We start from the raw sequence: 23,505 nt of genomic DNA, 5'->3' as shown, positions 1-23,505 counted from the left end.
ATTTTTTTAAATATATATCTAATACACCTATATATATATAAATATATATTGTGCTTACACAGAGTGATTCACGAAGACTATAACAAACCTTTAGGACATGTTCTACTGGTGAAAATAAGGAAGAAAGTTCATATAAATATAAGTTCCGAAACGCTTCTTTAGGGAGTGTTGGCTGGCGAAAGATTTCGCCCTGATTTCTGCAACTTCAGTAAAATTAAACCAGACTCTAATACTTGGATCTCAAATTAAGGAGGAAATTTAAGCGTTATTTATGAAGTATAATCTGAAAAATTGAAAAAATCGGTCCAGAATTACATTTGTAATATTGAAAATTTTGTTTCTTTTAATACTAGTTAAAATCTGTCACATTTTGATATATTTTATTTTTAGTAAACTTCAAAATTCTTACGTTTTTATTTAGCTTCTGTGGAATTTTACTTAGAATAAAATTCTCTACAAGTTTTTTTTAAACATTTATGTGTTTATTATCCATTTAACAAAATTATTTTATGCCAAACATTAAATAGTATATTTTTCGACTCAAGTCTTCTGTTTTTACCCAAAATTTCTCGAGAACTACCAAAAATTCAGTCCTGGGACCTATTTTTTTCCATTTTTCAGGTAATATTTCATATAAAAACCATAAGATTTACCTCTTAATTCGGGCCCCAAAAATTACAGTCTGGCTTAATTTTAAGGCGCAGAAATAAGGGCGAATCTTTCGCCACCCAACATTCGCTAACCAAGTATTTCTGAAACTATATTTATACGAACTTTCTTCTTTATTTTCATCAGTAGAACATGTTCTGAATGTTTGTTACATTTTTCTTGAGTTTCTATGTATAATATGAGTGTATGTATGTATATATTTTAACTTTAATCGCTGAATTAAAATTCTTACATTGTCTTGTAATTGTTTATTAGTTAACGTGCCGATCACTTTTCTAATTTATTTGATCACAAAGATGATTTTTTTTTTTTTTTTAATTATTAGTATGATTTTTTGGTTTGGATTCACTCGTGTTATTCAAACTTATTTACAAAAATAAGGTGTAGTATACTCAGAGGAAATGTAGGCGAACGGAATAATTGAACGTGACGAAACCCTTCTCTAGGATGGCGAGCGAAGTGAGTACGGCACGCGGTTAAAATTAATATGTTTTATCATTGATTTATATTGATATCGAGTTTACAAAATTAAATAGCCTATTACTTACTATTTAACGTACAGCACTCGAAAACTTGGCTAGAGTCGACTGGGTATTTAATCGATGTCGAGGGAACATTGATTTTGCTGAGTGATTTGGGTCAGCCAGCGACTTTTCATCTGCCGATATTACATTATTTTATGTGACAAAAAGAAAAAACCGTTACTTATATTTAATATAGAATTACCATAATTATTATTTGTTTTAAATATCAAATTTATTAGAAGTGAACGTTAAATAAAAATTACATTTTATAAATATTAAATATTTATGAACTAATTATAATTAGTTTCTATTGCTATCCAACCACTGAAAACTAACATGCTCGAACCTTTTAATTATGTTTAAATAAGTATATTAAAAACTTTTAAGAGATAATAAGCTAAATAGAAATAAATTGAGAAATTGTCATTTATTTTTAATTTTGCGAACTCTTTTAATTATAAAATTTTCACTAATTATGATGACCTGAAATTGCACTTGGTTCAATTTTTTGCTAATAAGGGTTGTACATTTTTAAAGTACAAAAAGTTTTATCGCACTTGTGATTTTTTTTTTTATTGTTATTGAATTATTATTATTGTAATTTTTTTCCAATCGGAGGTTAATAATTAATTATTATTACATCAGTATATTTAAATTTAAAAAAAATTTTAAAATAAAAAGAAGGAAATGAAGTCTGATTCAAACCGATGTGCCTTCCCCTTGTAAGATCCAAATAATTCATTAATTAAAATTTTATTTGGCTATAACTCTGGAACCGATGAAAATAAGTACCACATATGATACATAGTTGAAAAGCTCCCAATGAGGGCTTATTACTGCAGTTAAGAAAAAGTCCAAAAGCCAAATCTTTTGGATTTTAGGCTTTTGTGGACACTTTTGGTCCAGTCTACTGCAATCAAAAGGGGAGGTGCACAACTACATACATATTTCAGTAGTCCTAAATCCAAAATTTCAACATTCTACGACTAATCGTTTTTGACTTACGCAAGATACGTACATACAGACGTCACACCGAAACTAATCAAAATGGATTCAGGGATGTAGAAGATGGATATTTCCGTTGAAATCAGAAAACCGAAATTTTTCGAGATTACAATACTTCCTTGTACGTAAAAATTGAGTTTATTTCACACTACAAAACCAAAATTGCTTTCTTGCCAACCCCCTTGTTCTAATATTTTAATAATTTTAATTATAATATTTTCTTAAATTTATTTTGAAATAAAATAATTTTGAAAGTAAATATAGCAAACAAGAAGAATATAAGAATACTATTGAAGAAGAAAGTAAACTGTACAGTCGACAATTAAGAAATACTATAAACAGGAAGTGCAAACTAGAGAAAGAAGAGTGGATTAAAGAAAAGTGTTCAGAAGTGGAAAAAGAAATGATCATTGGTAAAATAGACGAAGCATACAGGAAAGTTAAGGAAAATTTTATGGTACATAAATTAAAATCTAATAATGTGTTAAACAAAGATGGTAAAATAATAACACGAAAATTATAATACGAATTGTAGAATACAGAATTATAATACATAACAAAGGTCGTTAGGTGGGTGGAATATATTGAAGAGTTATACGGAGGAAATGAATTAGAAAATGGTGTTATAGAGGAAGAAGAGGAAGTTGAGGAGGATGAAATGGTAGAAACAACACTGAGATCTGTAATTAAGAGAGCATTAAAATATTTGAATGGCAGAAAGGCTCCTGGAATAGACGGAATACCTGTAGAATTACTGCGCAGTGCAGGTTAGGAAGCAATAGACACATTATACAAACTGAGTGTAATATTTACGAAAAAGAGGAAGTTCGGTCAGACTTCAAAAAAAGATTTTATAGTCATGATACCAAAGAAAGCAGGGGCAGATAAATGTGAAGAATACAGAACAATTAGTTTAACTAGTCATGCATCAAAAATCTTAACTAGAATTTTATACAGAAGAATTGAGAGGAGAGTGGAAGAAGTGTTAGGAGAAGACCAATTTGGTTTCAGGAAAAGTATAGGGACAAGGGAAGCAATTTTAGGCCTCAGATTAATAGTAGAAGGAAGATTAAAGAAAAACAAACCGACATACTTGGCGTTTATAGACCTAGAAAAGGCATTCGATAACGTAGACTGGAATAAAATTATCAGCATTTTAAAAAAAGTAGGGTCAAGTACATAGATAGAAGAATAATTGCTAACATTTACGGGAACCAAACAGCAACAGTAATAATTGAAGAAGAATAAGAAAGAAACCGTAATAAAAAAGGGAGTCCGTTGCAAGGATGTTCCCTATCCCCGTTACTTTTTAATCTTTACATGGAACTAGCAGTTAATGATGTTAAAGAACAATTTAGATTCGGAGTAACAGTACAAGGTGAAAAGATAAAGATGCTACGATTTGCTGATGATATGGTAATTCTAGCTGACAGTAAAAAAGATTTAGAAGAAAAATTGAACGGCATGGATGAAGTCCTACGCAAGAACTACCGCATGAAAATAAACAAGAACAAAATGAAAGTAATGAAATGTAGTAAAAATAACAAAGATGGACCAGTGAATATAAAAATAGGAAGAGAAAAGATTACGGAGGTAAAAAAATTTTGTTATTTGGGTAGTATAATTACTAAAGATAGACGAAACAGGAGCGATATAAAATGCCGAGTAGCACAGCCGAAACGAGCTTTCATTCAGAAATATAGTTTCCTTACATCAAAAATTAATTTAAACGTCAGGAAAACATTTTTGAAAGTATATGTTTGGAGCGTAGCTTTATACGGAAGTGAAACTTAAGACGATCGGAGTACCTCAGAAGAAAAGATTAGAAGCTTTTGAAATGCGGTGCTATAGGAGAATGTTAAAAATCAGATGGTTGGATAAAGTGACAAATGAAGTGGTGTTGAGACAAATTGATGAAGTAAGAAGAATTTGGAAAATATAGTTAAAAGAAGATACAGACTTATAGGCCACATATTAAGACATCCTGGAATAATCGCTTTAATACTGGAGGAACAGGTAGATGGAAAAAATTGTGTAGGCAAGCAACTTTTAGAATATGTAAAACAAATTTTTAGAAATGTAGGATTTAGGGAATATACCAAAATGAAACGACTGGCACTAGATAGGAAATCTTGGACAGCTGCATTAAACCAGTCAAATGATTAAAAAAAAAAAATTGCAAACAACAAAATAATAGTTATATTATGATAAATAATATTATAATATAATCATCATTTAAGATATTTGAAGATAATATAAACAGTCTTCTTTAGGGAAGTTTTTTTAATGAACTTGTAAATAATTGACCTACAGCTCTTTTAGAATCGTTATTTGTATTTATTAAAAAACATAAATAAATGTCTTTCCTTTAAGACTAAATAAATAGGTTTCATGATTATAAATTTTGATTAGATTTCGATTAGATTATATATATCGAACACATATTCAACACTGTTTTAGGGGTCATAGTCTAAATAAAATTTAGAAAGAATTTTTAGTTTAAAAAAGAGAGCAATTAGGTATAGCAATATATGAAACACGTAGACAATCCTTTACAATAATTGACGTTTCCTTCAATATTTATGGATTAATAATTAATTATTGTAGACAGATACATTTTAAAATAAATTGAAATAGCCATAATTACTGCACAAGAAATGGAATAAATAGGTTTGTGTAATTCTACAGAACAACGTTATTTAAACATAAGGTAGCAAGATGTAGAGACATGATATGTAGAGACTATGTAGAGACAAAGATCATAGAAAATATCGCCGTGTGATTTTGGTGTGATAAATAGAATTTTTTTTCATTTCAGTGAGATTTTGTTTAGTTTCTTCCATTTAACATAATAAACGTAGAAAAATCAAAACATTTTCTTGGTAGGCGATTTTGAAATTAAAAAAAAATACCGATTGTTTTAACTTCTTTTTTTTGTTTATTTAAACGTATAATGTTTTTAATCATAAAACTGCATTATAAATTACCCCCACCCCAAAAAATAAATCTTAGGTAATTTTTTTCATGTATCATTATTTTTCCATTATTTAAGAATAAATAACCAATGTAATAATGAAAGTATTACAACTTTGCTGTCTGCTTTTTTAATTTTTTTTTTTTATGTAAATGTTTATACATTTTTATATTTAATTTTATTTAATTTACTTGAGAAGCGAGTTAAAAATTTTCGTTTTTCTCCCAGAAAAACAAAAAAAAAGATAAAATTTTCAGTTAGATCTCATTTGAATTTTTTCTATTACCTACTACTTCTGTTTGTATTAAGTAATACTGATCTGTTCTAAAATTTCACTTAAAATTAAGAACATTCTTATTATAACCTTCTATACAAAAAAAATGTTTAAGAACTGAATTATAGAAAATAAACGAGAGGGAGTATTTCAAGTTTGTTATTTTATAGTATGAAATGAATTAAACTTTTTTTTTTTTTTTTTGTAAAAGTCTAGTAATTACGAATTAAGTCCGTTTAAATTGAAAAATATATGAAGTTTTTCAAAACTTTTCTTAGTGCTTATCCTGTAAGTAATTCGTTACAATTAATATTAGTAGCAGATACATGTAAAAACAATCTCATAAATCAGTAAATTGATTCTCAAGTCATTAAGTTTAAATATGCTCTTTCATGTAGGCGTACTGTATGTTTAATATATGATTCATAAGTGCGGAATTTAATTTCGGTGAATTAATATAAAGGAATTGTACAAAATTAAAAAAAAAGAAAGTTATTCGCAAAAAAGTAACTAGAAAAAACAGATAAAAATAATTAATTTGGAAAAATAATATTAGTTCACATAACGGTTTCTACAATACAATGATACCTCTTATCGCCTATTACAGTACTTTAATTTTAAATTTGGATAAGGTAGCATCTAATAGAATTTCTTAAGGGTTAATTTGATAACATTAACCTAGAAATAAACTTTTATAGAGTACATTTTAATTCTTGTTTTAAAGTAGCAAAAATGGAAAACAAAGACACCTCTATAGGATTTTTTTTAAATTATCTGATGTAGCTAGGTTTCTAATTTTTTTTCTGATTTCCTACCTTTTACATTTCGTGTAATTCAATTACTTTATAACTCATCTATTTCGTAGCATCTCATTTTTTCTGGCCAGCCTCTTTTATTTTTATAATTTTATTTCTGTTTTAATCGGTATACCTTTAGTCAGTGTATTACGGTTTTATTAAAATTAGTCAAAAAATAATTTTTTTTTGTATTAAAATTTTTAAATGCTTATAATTTTTTTTTTGCAATAACGGGTTAGTTTTAAAATTTCAAGTTGAAAATTCAAGTTGAAATTAAAATTCTCACTACTTGAGAAAAAAATTTTAATTTTTTAGGATATTTAATTTTTTGTACTGGAAAAAACAACAAAACATTAAAATAAGCTCCTCTTCATAATTTTAACGCATACATTAAGAAACTGTTTATTTAATTTAGTTTTTGTTTAATTTTTATTTTTACAATTTTTCAAACCCAAGTAACTGATATTTACTGAACCGATTTTTAATTATTCAATTTTCTTTGTATTTAAAATATTTGGAGTTAGTTTAACCGTTTATTTTGTCTATTATTTGAATTTTAACTCTAAATTTTGTTAAGTATGATCGGTTAAAATATTTAATTAGAGACCATGAGTTCATTAACACAGATTTTGATTATTTTATTGCCAGTTTTCTAATTACTGTCTTTAAAATAACAGTAACTACTTATTACGTCATATAACAGGAATTATTTGTATAATTTCTATACGTTAATTTCTCCCCGTTTCTTATTTAGACCAGTAATTTCAAGTACGATAGTTTTTATTTAATCTGTTTTTCATATCATCCAATTTGCCATGCCTTTGCTTCAGTAATCCTTCCCCTGCCGCGAAGAAGAAATTCAATGTTCAGGGCAGTAGCAAATAAAAAACAGCTTTCTCATTGCAAAGACTTTCCTTAAAATTATAATTTGAATTAAAATTTCAATCATTAAAAATGCTATTTTTATTTTCATAATAAACATTTAAATATGAGTAACAAAAAAGATTTTCCGAATTTTTTTAAATTTTGGGGCCCATATTATTGAGACTTATTACGTATAATGATTACCAAAATAAGATTTAAACATCAAAATTTCCAAATTTAAAAAAAAAACATGTTTGATTTTGGAGCTCCATTATTCTTTGAGGAGAATTTAGTAATAATTCTTTTATAAAAAAGTGATCCTTACAAAAAAAAATAAATTTAAAAAAAGAATTGTTTCAAAATATTGAAAAAATTAAGTATTTATCATAGTAATCAAAAAAAAATCTCTTCTTATTTTGGTTCCGTGTATATTATAGGGGCTAATACTATTTAAATTTTAGTTGTATTTAAAATGACAAAGAAAAAAAAAATTTTTTTTATAATAAAAATTAAATGAGTTAAAGCCAGAAAAAACAGATTAAATTTTTTGAGGTGGAAAATAATTTTTTTTTTTTATTTCTAAAAATATTCATATATAGGTTAACTTTGCAAATTTTTCTGAAGAAAGGTTTTCTCAAAATCTAAAATCCCCACCGATGAAAGTTAAAATAAGAATGTAAAAATTTCTAAAAACAATTCTTTGTTTAAGGTCCAGGATTTATAACTTAAAAAAATTGTAGACATTTTTTGATAGCCCTATATATAATGTAAAAAATACCAAAAAATTTCTTTAAATATTAAAACCGAAGGGAGATAGAGCAAAAGAATAAAAACAATATTTTAAGAGATAGGGGATGATTTTTTGAAAATTTCTTTTTGATTATTTTTATATGCTCAGTAGGTAACAAATTTCCTTTAATAAATTTCTCTCTAAAATGCGTCTGAAGAAAATCTAAATTGGTTTTTTTTGCGATGTCCCCTCTTCCTTAACGAATTTTAAAAAAATAATATGATCAATGGCTCATATATAGAAATATTTTAGTCAATTTCGAAGAAAATCGGTTTAGTCAATCCTGAGAGATAAGGCCAAAAGTAGTACGACAAATATATACATACTACACTCATACATAAATATTTTTTTTGGTTTAGATGAATCAGTTGAACCCTAAAACGTAAAGATTTTCCAAAAACCCGATACCCCATTTTTGATATTATCACCGTACTTTTCCCTTTAATATTGCTCTTCTAGATATATTAAAGGGAAAGTAAAAATTGAGATAAGTTTCTTTATTTTTAGATTGCTAATATAAAAGTACGTATGTTATTTATTTAAACAAATGTATTTTATTTTGTTAAATGAATTAAATATTTTTTGAGTAATATTCATTTAATGTGATAATAATCACACAATTATCAAATGTTTTTAATACCTAATTAAATGAATTAGTAATATTTTTACTTTCCCAGAAACATACTAGGATAAATATACTGTGTATCTGAAAACGTTTGATCCCTTTTAATCGAAATAAACATTTTAGCATTGAAAAATTCCGGAAGGATATTTGTACGAGACATAATATGTTTGTATGTTGGTCTCTTTTTAGCTTTATATCTCCAGAATAGATGGACCGATCTGGATTGTTTTCGTATGAATATTCCAGAAGTACACAGATATACCATGCAACTTTCTGGATTCGGGACCCGTAGGCAGCCGCGTCCCTTGTTCGTGACGTGTGAATGAGGTGTAGTCTTGTACAGACTCGGGACGAACATATCTGAGACGTTTGGTTAATTGACACCCGACCGACAAAGAACAACGGTATTTGCGATCTAGTATTCAAATCCGAATAAAGGTTTTAAGTAGGATTCGACCCGAGAACTCTCGATTTCGAAATTATTTGATTGACAACGACGAGTTTTACTGATAGATTAGCCCGACGGGTACTGATTTGGATGAAAATCTTACACGATTATATATTATTCTGTACATTGGACATTGATGCCACTTAATTTTGGTCATAATTGGTGAAGGAGGCAGGGACCTCAGGCCCTGTATCTCAAAAATTTATTCAAAATGTAGGTAAACTTTGTTTGCATAATTTAATGCCCCTTAGATAACTAACACTCTCTAATGTTGTTTGGTCTGAATTAAACCCTCATAAATGGGTGAAGACAAAAAACAAGTGTTTTTCTTTTTTGCCGTTTCTGAAGAAAAACCTTATCAATTTTCTTCCTAAGTACTCTGCCGAAGCCGAAACTCTCGATATCCAGAGCCGCTTAATTTTCCCAGCTTCGCCGAGGCTTTTTTGTTTTACATAAAACCTGAGTGTATTTATAACTAATAAAATTTATGATATATAAATCTTTACTATATATATATGGAATACTATCTGTATACTCACGGCGCGAATGTGTATAAAATTACTGTTATCATTCAAAATTAAATTGTTTGTATTATTTTAAAATAAAGAAAACGATATCCATGTTACTTATCTTTTAATTTGTCTTATAGAAAATAGTTACAACTGTACTTTACCCGAATAGATGTTTAGTATCATAATCAAACGGTTGTGAACGTTTGATTATGACAAACAAGACTAGACATTCCCGAAAATGAAAAAATTGATTTTCAAAAATAACAAACATCCCATGATAGGCTCACTTTTAATAATGAAGAGTGAAATGGTTTCCCTTTTTCTTCTTTACTGTTATACACTTATATACTGTAAATACACTGATGCATCTCATCATGCCAAATCCATCGAAATACGCTGGTGATATTTGCATTACAAATTACACATCATTGCTGTGTTGATTACTAGAGCAGGCTGTTTAATAAACGTTTATCTCTGACAAACTAACTTTGAATAATATCACTTGTAATCAGATTGTTTGATTTTTTTTTTTGTTTTTTACATCAAAACGTAAAAAGTTCAAGTAAATGTGTGTCGTCTCTTCCTATAGGATATAATTCTAAATAATAAAACTCCGCCAACCTCTATGGGAAATTGATAGCGTCTCGGCCTTTCATCTGGAAGTCCCGTGTTCGAATCCCGGTCAGGTATGGCATTTTCCATATGCTTCAAAATTTCCATTTCAGATTCTCATGCGCAAGCTTCAAGCTTATATGATGAATTAATCATAAAAATAAAAAAAATCAATACACGCTCTTTCTATATAGAAGGCGAAATATATTTGAAAATTTATCATAAAATGTAAGGATGTCGTGGGATTACGTATGATACTTAAATAACCATTTATCAATGAAAAGTCTAGTAAGACTTTCCCGAACGAACATTCATATTATTATTACTGTTCTCTCAATTATGAATTCATTTCTAACAAAGTTATTATCTCTAACTTCTACTTGCTGTACAAATTCTAAGTTAAAATAATTTATTTATTTCGTGTTTTGGCAGTTTTATAGCATACTTTTTTCTCAATTATTAAAAGGTTAGTTTTTCCGCCATCTTGGGATTTTACACTTGATTTATAAAATTGATATTTATATATTTTATGCATTTTAGTAAACCTTACGTGGTGTGTTTGAATCAACTTGATACCTTACACCGTTATTGTATAACGGTTACAAAATTTTAATTTTTACAGCCATTTTTTTGGGTTTTGAACCCGACGAGCGATCGCGCCCATTCGTATATTTTTATGGTCCTCTAGCCTAGTCAAAATCCGAAATAAAAATCCGAGACAAAAACGTTTTAGACACAAACTCATATTCAGACTGAATTCAATAACGAACTGTTCGTTCGGCGGAAATTTATTTATGAACAAAAACCTATTTATTTGTTTAAGTTTAGTAAAACTGAATAAATAATTTCGTGATGACAACTAAAAATTCTCCACGACTACCGTTTATATAAAGTATAAATAAATGTTGACATCAAAATTTATTATAATTTCTTTTCTATTAAAGTTATTAAATTTAAATTATTGTTGTAATACACGATATTATTATTTTTCGATACTTCGTATTTGTATTGTCATCTAATACTTTCAAAAAACGAGGAATATGAATGGTATAATACAGAACACACATACACATAAAACAGTTACCGCAGTTGTATACGTTGCGCACTGAAATCGTGTTTCGTGTAAGATTGAATGTGAAAACGGTTCCGTAACTGGTACAGTCTTGTACTTCTGTATCCGCATTGAAACCAACCAAAGTGCGGTAGACCGAACTGATGAGAGATAGTGATACCGACAGCACAATACTGAAATAAAATAGGATAAAACAAAAAAAACAACGAAGTTTAAAATAAAACCAAATCGAATCTCTGTAGTAAACAGCTCATGCGATAAAAAAGACAACAAATAAGTTAAATTAAAATACAACTGACAAAATCTAACAATTTTACTTTAAATTTATTATCATCGTAGTTAATGTAGATGATGATAATAATAACAGTAATAATAATAATAATAATAATAATAATAATAAACTAATAAATATAAAATTATTTTATTACATATTATATTATTTTTTTTTTACTGTTGTTCAACTCAATATGAAAATTTCAATATTGTTTTACATTCTTGATTTTACCTACATTTTTTTTAAACCTATTTTCATTGACCAAAGGAAATCAAGACATTTTATCTCTCTTTTTAAGCCCTGTTTTTATTTATTTCAGTCGGATATTTTTAATTACGAGATAAGAGTTTTTATTGAAAATCTTGTTGGAATTACTTTCACCTTAGTGATAAACATAAATGAAAGCAATCACTCGTAAATACTACAGTATGCGTCGCGACAGAAAAAGAATTCCTTTGTAGAATTGTTATATCTTACATATCCCAGAAGGAATTGTAGAAAACTACATATAAAGAATCCCTAATTTTTAGTTTGCTTTTCTATTAGTGCAATTTAAATAATCACAATGTTATACGGCGAAATAATAATTATAAAAAGTACGAAATCTATACTGCATTCTACGCTTGTAAGTTGCCGACTTATATACTCTTCTAGTAAATAGCCAAGATTTCCTTTTTAAAGAAATCCTTTTTTCATAGCCTTTCCTCCACACTGAAATTTTGAAACTATATGCATATGAAATAGTTCTACTGAAAAAAATGTTCAGCAAAAAAAAAAAAGTCTTATTTTTATTAACATAACAGTAATAAAAAAAAATGACTATCATATTTAAAGCAACAAATTCAGTACCAAACAAATAAAAATGTGCTCTTAAGTATATTTAAATACTTTATATATAATCACTTAACAAAGTTATAGAACATAGAAACTGAGTCGCCGGTAAAAAGCAGATTCTTTTGTTCGGTACATTTTGTACGTAATTTTATTTAATTTCTTTAGGCTTCTTTTTTTTCAAATAAATTTTAAAACTCAGCAGTAAACAAGAAAAAATAAATTTTAATAAAAAACATAAAAAACACAATTACGGTTAAAACTGAGCATTCAATTTAATGTTTTAATAAACATTCTATTTTTTATATTAATTGATGTCGGATTGATTTACGTGAGGGTCTGATATCTTTTCATCTATCATATAATCCATTTCATATTCTTTTTTAAGTATTATCAGTTGTCATAATGCTAAAAATACAATAAAAATGTTTTCCATCAAATAGTTAGATATATTTCTTCAAAAACAAGCTTTTTCTTTCGTGACGCGTAATAGTCTTCGTATTTATTAAGTTTTTAGGCTAAGTCTGTATTACAGTAATTTATTATTCTGCCTCACACATGATAATCGATTATGGTGTGGTCAGTTTCTACCGTACTATAACGGTGGCGACCTTCATTCATTTACACATATATGTATACTTGAGAAAGCCTAGGCAAAACATCGTGTTTAAAACGTGTTCAACGTGACTAACACCGTTCGTAGTGTTAGCCTAATTTTTAATTTTTGAATTAAAATATATTTTAAATATAAATATATATTTTTAAATTAATCAGAAACAAAGAATTAAGGTTAAAGAAAGTAATAAAAATTAGTATTTTGAGTATCAGTTTTATAAAAATACTATCAGACCTGGCAAGCTTCGCTATTGCTAGATTTGATTATATATATATATATATATATATATATATATATGTTTGTGTGTGTAAAGATTAAATGAACACAATTTAAAGTTTGATAAGACATTAGCAAAATGAACATTACAGAACTTCACAAAATTTAACGTTTCCCTTTTATCCTTTCTCCCTTTTCCCTTTCGCCCTTTCCTTTTCTCCTTTTCCCATTTTCCTTTTTCTCCCTTTTATCTTCTTTCCATTTTTCCTTCTTTCCTTTTACCTTTTTCGATTTTTCCCTATTCACCTTTAACGATTTTTCACTTTCTCCCTTCTTCCCCGCGCGTAAATCAGTCAGTATTTTTCTAGTCTATAGCGGACATACATATCGGAAACATTGAAATGGAATCCTAGAATATTTAGTATAGCGTGTTTTGTTTTTATGTCCAACAGATAGCGCTGTTTTTTAAAAAAAAAGCATGTTTTCACTTGTCACAGGTGTGACATCTTAGGTATATAAATAGTGAAATGCAACGTTGTGTCAAAATCTCAAAGCAATCGGTGAAGATTGCTTTGCTCCGAAGAACTTTCGGAGATTTAAGATTTTGAACAAATGAGCATTTACATAGATTTACAGGATCAGTCTGTAGTAAAACATATGAAGTTCCCAATCACAGAGTGCTACAGTACAAATTCCTACACCAGAGACACCAGTATCATTTCAGCTCAATTAGCAAAATACTTTTGATGGTGCAGAGCATGCGTCATATTATCCGCTGCTGAGAACTAAATAAGATGGCTAGTTGTGAATTCTGTGAAGAAATGTTAAATTTCTACCCAGAAATTGTAATAAATTCTTCACAGAAATTTCTACACGGTTAAATTTCTAAGAAAGATAAGAAATGAAATAATGGAAAATGTAATAATTTGCAGAGTAATTTCATGTCAATGGTAAAATATCACTCACTGCCTGCTCCGTTCCACAAAAAATCCATCTACTCTCTGGAGCACATTCTTGATATCCTAAAGATGATGAATGTGTTGATGTTTTAACTAGTTATGCTGTACGACTAGTTCTTTTTCATTGAGATTACTGTAAAATGTAAGTAATACTGTAATATCTGCCTGGTAAGGCACATTTAGATAAGGCATTTAAACTAAGATAAGGCACATTTAGACAAAAACAACCACTTCTCTTCCAGGTAAACGATGCACCAAAACACTACTACACTAAAGTCTTGGATTCCTTCAATAATTGTGAGATCGGTAAATTGGTCGAGCTGGCACAGTCAAATGACTAACACTCAAGTTCCCTAGATTTCACAACACTCAATTTTTCTTATAGAGATTTCATTAAAGATTAAATGTTTGTTTCACTTTTACCTTCCAATTTTGCCGAATTTAAAAAATGAATCACCACATTTGTAGAAGTGATATAGTACATGCTGAGTCAATTTTAGTGGGATAACTGTCATCCACCAGTACACTTACATCAATCCAAAATGACTGAGTATTTAATAAAAAAAAACTTGATACATTTTGTATAAAATGGTGTCTCAACTGACTGAATAAACCTACATATCCTTTCAAAGTTGTAGAGTCCTTTTTGAAAATGGTATCGATAAAAATAATGCTATAATAATCTAAAATATTCATTATTGTTTTTTTATTCATTTCAAGTTTATATTTATACAAAATTAATATTTGATCTGATGTTTTGCTTTTTCTTTAAATACATTACATAGCTTACTTATTTAATGGAACTTTAAACTAGATTATTTTGAGAATCAATTAATATTGTGAGTAGTAACTGGATTAGAGTTAACAAATTAGAAACACTTAACTTTAGTAAAATCTGTTTAGAAAACATAGTTTTTAGTAATGTTATACATTTCTTAATTATTCTGAATCTGCTTGTTTTTTATGTAGATTGTTAATTATTTCCTAAAATTTATTGTATTTATTTATCAATAATCAGAAAATTCAAAGTGTGGTAATTTCATTTAATTTTTGTGATAATAATGCATTAATGTTTGAAATTTGCTAGACTAATTAAATTAAAAGCATGTATTTAATTGTTATTTTAATAATGTAATGCTATTTTACAGGGCCAGGCGAGGTGATAAACTGCTATTTGCTGTCATTAGCAGTTGCAGACTTGCTATGTGGTTTGCTAGTAGTGCCTCTATCAGTTTATCCAGCTCTTGTACAACAGTGGGTCTATGGTGATCTCGTCTGCCGCCTTGTCGGCTACTTAGAGGTCACTCTTTGGGCTGTCACTGTCTATACTTTTATGTGGATTAGTGTGGATCGTTATCTTGCTGTTAGAAAGCCTCTCAGGTATGTTATTTAAACATATATATTTTCTCTTTTCTATCTAAATACACTCTTAAATCAAGCAGTTTATTTGGCAAATCCTAAAACAAAAAAAGGCAAACATTAGTTCATTAATTTTTAAACGGCTATTACTTTTGTCTGCACTAGTTTGGAAAAGTCAGCCAAGTATTGGTAAGCATTCAAATCTCACTTTTTGTTACAACAAATGTCAGAAATATGTTAGAATCTTTGTTAAATTGTTATTGTATGAATACCAGTTATTTCAAAATGTAACATTTTTAATAACATATGATTTGAAAAACAGTAGGAATGTCTATTCCAAGCCTTGAAATATAAAAATATTTGAAATTTAGTGTCATTCCAGCTGTTTATTCTTTCAAGAAACAACTAAAAAAAAATTAATGGCAACAATACATTATACTTATCAAGTTAGAAAAAATACATCAAAAAAAGCCCTTAATTTGATTTAAGGTGTCATTTTAGCAAAATTTTTATTTGGAAAGTCTTCATTTTTTTAAAAGAGCTGAAAACTTGTATCATTAAACTTTCATAAGTGCTGCCCCTCTACCTTTATCATGAGTTATGATCTCTGCTCCCTTCATTTCCCACCTATCTGAGATACAAACTCCAGGTGTGTAAATATGAAACTGGAATTTGCCCATAGATGGCCCTACCTGTCAATTTAGTTATCATCAAACCGCATCACTGGCGTCATTTTCTTTCACAAAGATTTTCAACTCACAACAATACAAGTTTCATACAACAGCATAGTTTTAATTAGCGTTGAACATGTCGAGTTTTGTACCTACAAACTACAATTTGCAGACAGCATTGATTTTCTGTTACCATTTAAAGAAAACTGCTACAAGATCGCATCAAATGCTTGTCAAAGCCTATGGTGAGCATGCTCTTGGTAAATCACAGTGCTCTGAGTGGTTTAAAAAAAAATTCAAAAGTGATGATTTTGACGTGAGAAACGAAGAACATGGAAGACCATCAAAAAAGTTTGAAGACAGCAAATTGCAAGCATTGTTGGTTGAGGATACGCTCAAACACAACAACAACTTGCAGATCAATTAAATGTAACACAAGTATCCATCTCCATATGTTTGAAAGCCATGGGAAAGATCCAGAAGATGGGAAAATGGGTTAATAAAATCATTAATACTGAACGCTACTGACAACAAATGATCGATTTGAATCAAGTATTGCGTGTAAAACAACCAGAATATCAAAAAAGGCAAAAAAGTGATTTTGCTTCATACCATCACACATAGCAAAACCGGTCAAGGAAACGATTGAGGTGTTCAGTTGGGAAATACTTTTGCATGCGGCTTACTCACCAGACTTGGCTCCAGCCAACTTAGTAGTTGGCTGGAGCTAATGCAAATTTATTTACATTGATGGGACTCACACTTGCTGAGCAGTGCTTCACTTCTTATGAAAATGTACAAAAATGGATGATTGGTTTGCCTCAAAAGAGCAACAGTTTTTTTTTGGCGTGACATTCATAAATTGTCAGAGAGATGGGAAAAATGTATAGCTAGCAATGGAGAGTATTTCAAATAAATTATTTTTTACCATTTTCATTCAATAAACGTGTATTTTCTACACAAAACTTCTAGTTTCATATTTACACACCTGGTATTGAATTTATGCCCACATGTATAGAAGTCACTGTGTTAAATTTGAAAACTTGGTTTAGTCAATCCCAAGGTACTATCTCAAACAGACACCAACACAAACAACTCACCTATATACTACCACCTAAATCAAAAACTCCAAAAAATTGGAAGGTAGAAGGTGATTTTGTCACAATTACTATCTTATTGTAATGTATATCATTATAATTGTGAAAAGAGTAGAATTTTTCTGCATTAAAAATTATGATAACCATTTAATCATTTTTTTAGTCTGTTTAAATCTTAATTATTGTTTATTTGTAACAGAAAAATGTAACTGATTAGCTTTAATAATCACCAAACAGTACAGTTAATGAATTTCATGATCATAAAAAGTTAAGTTCTCAAACATACTAGTTCATAATACATTTCAATTTTTATCATTTTTCATTTACCTTTGTTGATTATAAAAGTAAAAATCTTTTCAAAAATGTTGGAAAAATGAATTATTTCAAAAGTTTTATTGAGTTTTCAGTTAAAACGGCTCATACAGATTATTTTTAAAGAAGAACCAAGGGCAGTTTTTTTAGATTAAGGGTGATTTTGTACAGAGATAATAATAGTATTTTTGATTATAGGTAGTCTTTATCAATGGCTAGCCTTATTGTTACCATTTCATGAAATGAGATCATAACTTCAATATTATTAAATGTTGCAGAATTTCTAAATCTAAAAAAAATTTTTGAAACTCATTTCAACACACTTAAATGATAGATAATACTTAAGGTAAATAAACATTTAAAGATATTTACATTATTACTATTATCTGTTATTCTGATATAAGAAAAATAAAATTCTCGCATACAAACAGGGGATCACATGACTGAAAATTTTACTTTCATTTCACCCCTTGCTTACCAGTTCATTTGTTAGTTTAGAGAATGTTTCCCCTCCCATTTATCTTTGTAGAAATTAACATAAAAATTAATCAAATATTATGCAAGACTGATTGCATAAAAACAAAATCAGTTCCTATAATATGAAGATTTGCTAAGAAAGGATAAAAAAGTAACAGGTTATTTACTTCTAAATAAAAATAATAAATATCAGTGTTATTAAAAAAATAAAATGAATTTATTTAAAAAAATAAATTCAATTAAAAAACTATACTGAAAATGAACCAATTATAATTTAACTTCTTTTAATATTAACTTATAGATATTTTCACCTAATTAAAGTACAAATATCTTAAATTTACTAACTCTATGGTACTGATGTTAAAAAATTTAAATTTACAGAACTGAAGTCATATATATTTTTCTGTTCTAGTGTGTTTTTTAACTTCTATTTTTTCTAAAAAATTAATGTTTTTACATTATTTAATTCTAACTATATTTAAAATATAGATAGCCCTATAAAAATAAATAATGTCCATTTGAAAATATATATTTGAACAGGAACACAGAAATGTGCACTTTGTTAAAAATAACAAAAGAAATACAGGTGTCCTAAAGTTTGCTATTGAACATGATTTTAGGCTCTCTAAAGTATGAGAATATATATCACCTATTTTACCTACTGAGTTTTGCTACTGATTTTTTTAATTTTTGATGAAAGCATTTTAACACCAATATGGCATAAAACTAAATGTTATAGTATAAAAATCCACTATTAAGCAGTGCTTAAAAGTAAAAAAATCTTCAAACTGTCCATATAACTTTTAGTTTAGTAAATTCTTTCACTTAACTTATTTGGAAACAATTTACAATGTGTTCGTTCATCAGAGGCACGTACAAAACAAAGAAAAGAATCATCAAAATCAGTGACTGGTATCCCTTGTACCTCAGGTGCTTTACTTGTGGTCACATCTACTAAAAAACTCTGATGAGGACATCACATGACTTCCTTGTACACCTATTAAATTACATTACATATTTTTTTAAAAAGAAAAGTACATAAAATTTTATTTCATTAATAACTTCTAATATTTTATATATATATTTATTATATATATTTATTTATTATATTATATATTATATATATAATATAATATATAATATTATAATATATATATATATATATATATATATATATATATGTATTTTATTGTTATCATTGAACTGTTATTTATTGTAAAGATTCTTTTAAATCAGAGGTTAATAATGATTAATAAATCAATATATTTAAATTAAAAAAGACGTTAAAAAAAAGGAGATGAAGTCTGATTCAACCTGATGCATCTTCCCCTTGTAAGATCCAAATATTTCATTAATTAAAGTTTATTTGGCTATAACTCTGGAACCAATGAAAATAAGTATCACTGATGAAATATCATTGAAAAGCTCTTAATAAGGACTTATTACTGCAGTTAATAAAAAGTTTAAAATCTAATTTTTTTGGATTTTGGACATTTTTGGTCAAGTTGATTGCAATCAAATGGGGAGGTGCACAACTAGATGTTTCAACAGTCCTACATCCAAAATTTCAACATCCTACGGCTAATCGTTTTTGAGTTATGTAAGATACATACATATGTGCGTACAGACGTCATGCCGAAACTATTCAAAATGGATTCAGGGTTGATCAAAATGGATATTTTCATTGAAATTTGAAAACCAAAATTTTCGCAATCACAATACTTTCTTTACTTCATTCAAGGAAGTAAAAATAATTGGACAGATAGTCAAAAGCAAACAAATTAATATACACTTTCTGTTATTAAACAGTATATAGTATACATGCTTTAACTTAGGAGCAGAATGTTTTCTAATAGCAAAATATACATAGACACATTTTCAGTGACACATCACAGTATCTTAATACTGTAGTTTTCTATAGTTTTTATATTGATACTTACTAAGTAACTATATATATATATATATATATATATCTAGATACAGACATATAGTTGTTACAGATATATCTCTGATGTTTTCTCTTAGAATTACCACTTTGTTGCTTTTAGTGATATAAACGGGAAGAGAATGTAAAAAATAACATAAGGAGAAAGAGGGGTTTGCATTGCATTTATTCCTTTAATCTCAAAGATCATAGGAGCCAAGCCAGCTTATCAATACCACAGTGTTGTTATAAAGGCCTATTACTGATACCTACACGGGTGTTACTACTCAACCATTCTAGAAAGTTATATGTTACAACACATACTATTGCAGATAATATCTTTGAACAGAAATAAAGCATCAACATTCCATTTTTGTCTTTCAGTTTTTAATCATGCAAGGAGAGGATTATCATCACCTCCTAAGAGTTTTTAAACCACATGAATATTTAAATTTATTTCACAGTACATTAAATAAATTTATTATTTTATTATTATATTTTAGAGAATAATAAAGCATCCCCTTGATTTACACAGTTGTTTAATTTCTGATAATCATAATTTAAATCACAGTTGCACATATCAAGGTTGTTTTTCTCATGAGAATATATGTAACAGAATAACTGGTTCCATGGATGTAGAATAAAAAATCCTCAGCTATGATAACCTACATAATTCATTTTTCTTGTAATTCTGGAAGATTTACACAACATTATTTGGTTTTCCCTTCTCACTGTTAAATTAGTATACTATATAAGAGAATATGCTAGTTGATATGTTATATATGCCAGTCGAGTTATATTTTGTTTGCCAGGGTTTTTGCACAAAAAACATTTCATGAACATTTCTAACCAAAAAATATAATTTTAGCATTGAAAAATTCCAGAAGGATGAATATATGTGGACAGTTTTTTTGTTTTATTTCTCCAGACAATGAAATATTTGTCATGATGATTTCTGAAATGGAACATTGATGTCGTTTAATTTCAGTAACAATCTTTTAAGGGACAGAGTAATACAGACCTCATGGGTCCCTTATTTCAAAATTTTACTCAAAAGGTAGGTAAATTTTTCCACATAATTTAATGTCCCATAAATACCGGTAGCTAATGGTGGTAGTTTGGTCTTATTCAAACTCCCGTGGGGGAGAAAACACTTTTTTTCTTTTTTGTTGTTTCCAGCCTCAACCACATTATTGTTCTAATTAGATGATTCCATTACATTCTTATGGCACATTGAGAATTTCACTCAGGTGTAGAAGATGTAAGCCTAACTTCATTTTGCTTTATATCTTCAGGCTGTATTTAGCAACCTTTATGAAATGTTGTATGATTACTTCTTAATATCAGTTACTGATACCATTTAATTTTGATTACAATTGGTCGAGGCAGTAAGCAGATATGGTCTCATGATTGTCATATTTCAAAATTTTACTTTAAGAGGAAAAGTTTTTTACCTAATTCTTCACTTGCATACTAGCACATTTTAATATTCCATTTAATTTTCTTCTAAAGTTGTCTGTCAAGAGCAAAACGTATAGTAGCCAAAGTTATATAGCCACTTTTTTATTTAATCTTTTTAAAATTCATTATTATTTAAAAAAATATTAATAACAAAAATAACTCTGAAAATAAAAAATTATTCTAAAAGATTAAAGAATGCATTCAAAAAGGAAAAAACATATTTATTATATAACTACTAAGGGTTCCTTTGTTTGATTAAACCGATTAACAAAGTAGTCAAAATTATATAATTTTATTATTCAAAACAATAAAGTTTATAAAAGTAAGTAGTTTTTTTTTAATATTTTAATTGATCCATTATTTTTTAACAAGATTTTGAAAATACCTGATGGAATTACCTTCATTTACTAAAAAAACTTAATTAAGAGATTTATACAATAAATGATTTTACAATATGGTATTTAGACCTAATACTGATTGATTCATATGCTATTCCAGAATTCTCCAGATATGTAGTTCAGCTTTCTTAAATTGGGTTCTGTAAGCAGATGCATCCCTTGTCCATGTACAGCATGTACCTATAGCTTACACATACGGATTGCCAGGTTAAATGTGTTGTTAATTAGAATCCAACTATAGAATGGTGACCATTCCATAGTTGTCTAAAGTGTGGTGTGTATAAAATAGAAATAAGTAGGTCTATCCATAGTTGTGTGAGTTTATTTATGATTCATGTTGCAGGTATGAAACGGTACAGACTAAAACGAGAGGGCAGTGTTGGATGGCGTTCACATGGATATCAGCAGCGATGATGTGTTGTCCACCATTGCTTGGCTTCAATCAACCTATATTTGATAGAGATGCGTACGTTTGTATGTTGGACTGGAGAGACATGGCGGCTTACTCGATAACGCTAGCTATCCTCGTATTAGGGCCTAGTCTGATAACAATCGTTTATACATATTTCTATATCTTCTCTATGATGCGTAAGTTAAGAAACGGTGTACCGATTCACGACAAAGAATATGCGACCGCATTATCCGAAAACCTATCGAATCCCAGTCACGTTATGTCTTTTGTACTAGTAGTAGCTTTTTGGCTTTCTTGGCTTCCATTTATTCTACTACGATTGTATGAATATTGGTCTGGCAATCGGGTTACTGTTATACCTCATATACATTTCGCTGTCTTCTGGTTAGGTATACTTAATTCCGTCTGGAAAGCTTTTATCTTAGTTACGCTCAGCCCGCAGTTCAGATTGATGCTTAGGATATTGTGCTTGACTATCTGCTGTAGACAGAAAGGACGATTACAATTAGAACTAATCGGTATGGATGCTGATGATTAAAGTTTATATTGTTTTCTTATACACTGTTATGATTATTTTATAAAATATTTTATGCATATTATCGATTAGAAGAATGTACTTTTGATTCGAGAATAATACCTTATAATAAATCATAAGGTATTATTTAGTCAAATTCTCATAATATTGTATATCAGTTTTTTATTTGTTAAATTATTCAGAATGATCCTGACTTACAAATATGCATGTTGTGTTCTTGAGAAGAGCACACACATATTCACATTAGAATCAATGATTAACCATAACACATTCCACTGAAAAAAAGCAAAATGTTTTTCAATAAAAGAAAGGATGTCACTTGTTTTGATTTGTTTTATGACATATTATTTGTATAAAAATAGTTTGATTCTAGTTTTAAATATCATGGATGGCTATCGATATTATTCAGGATCTTGAACTTAAAAATAAATGTCCATTTTAATGGAAATTTACAAAATTTATTTTCATAAATTGCCATTTCATGGAGGTTTACATGCTCTGTTGCATAAATGTCTCAAAATATTATTAAGTCAAGGATATAATTGTAAAACTACTTTTTAGAAGATTTACACAGAATTTTTTTATAATGAACATTTAAAATTTGAATGGATAAAAAAGGGAATAAATACTAAATTAAAGTTTTAAATAAAAATATATGTTTAAACATTTATTTAAATATTTGTATATAAAAAATAAAGTTTACTGTCAGTCGATAGTATGCATACTTTAAAAAACTAATTATCAAATTTTGTGATGCATTAATAAAGAAATAATTATAAAAACACTTTTTTAATTAA

At 28.2% G+C, this 23,505-nt stretch overlaps 1 protein-coding gene across 3 annotated transcripts in view; it reads left to right on the top strand.

The window, feature by feature from the left end:
* The window catches only part of DopEcR (G-protein coupled receptor DopEcR), a 307,743-nt gene extending 284,733 nt beyond the window's left edge, over positions 1–23,010 (top strand). For all 3 annotated transcript variants that reach the window (XM_075373223.1, XM_075373222.1, XM_075373221.1), the window contains 2 exons: positions 15,211–15,442; positions 22,105–23,010. In XM_075373223.1, coding sequence (XP_075229338.1) covers positions 15,211–15,442; positions 22,105–22,711 — 839 coding nt within the window. In that variant the 3' untranslated portion in view covers positions 22,712–23,010. The remainder of the gene's footprint in view (positions 1–15,210; positions 15,443–22,104) is intronic.
* The last annotated feature ends 495 nt before the right edge of the window (positions 23,011–23,505 follow it).

This window comes from Lycorma delicatula, chromosome 8 (assembly GCF_047948215.1).
Source record: "Lycorma delicatula isolate Av1 chromosome 8, ASM4794821v1, whole genome shotgun sequence".
NCBI lineage: Eukaryota > Metazoa > Arthropoda > Insecta > Hemiptera > Fulgoridae > Lycorma > Lycorma delicatula.
Note: the sequence above shows the minus strand (reverse complement) of the source record. Positions and strands in the feature narration are given on the sequence as shown.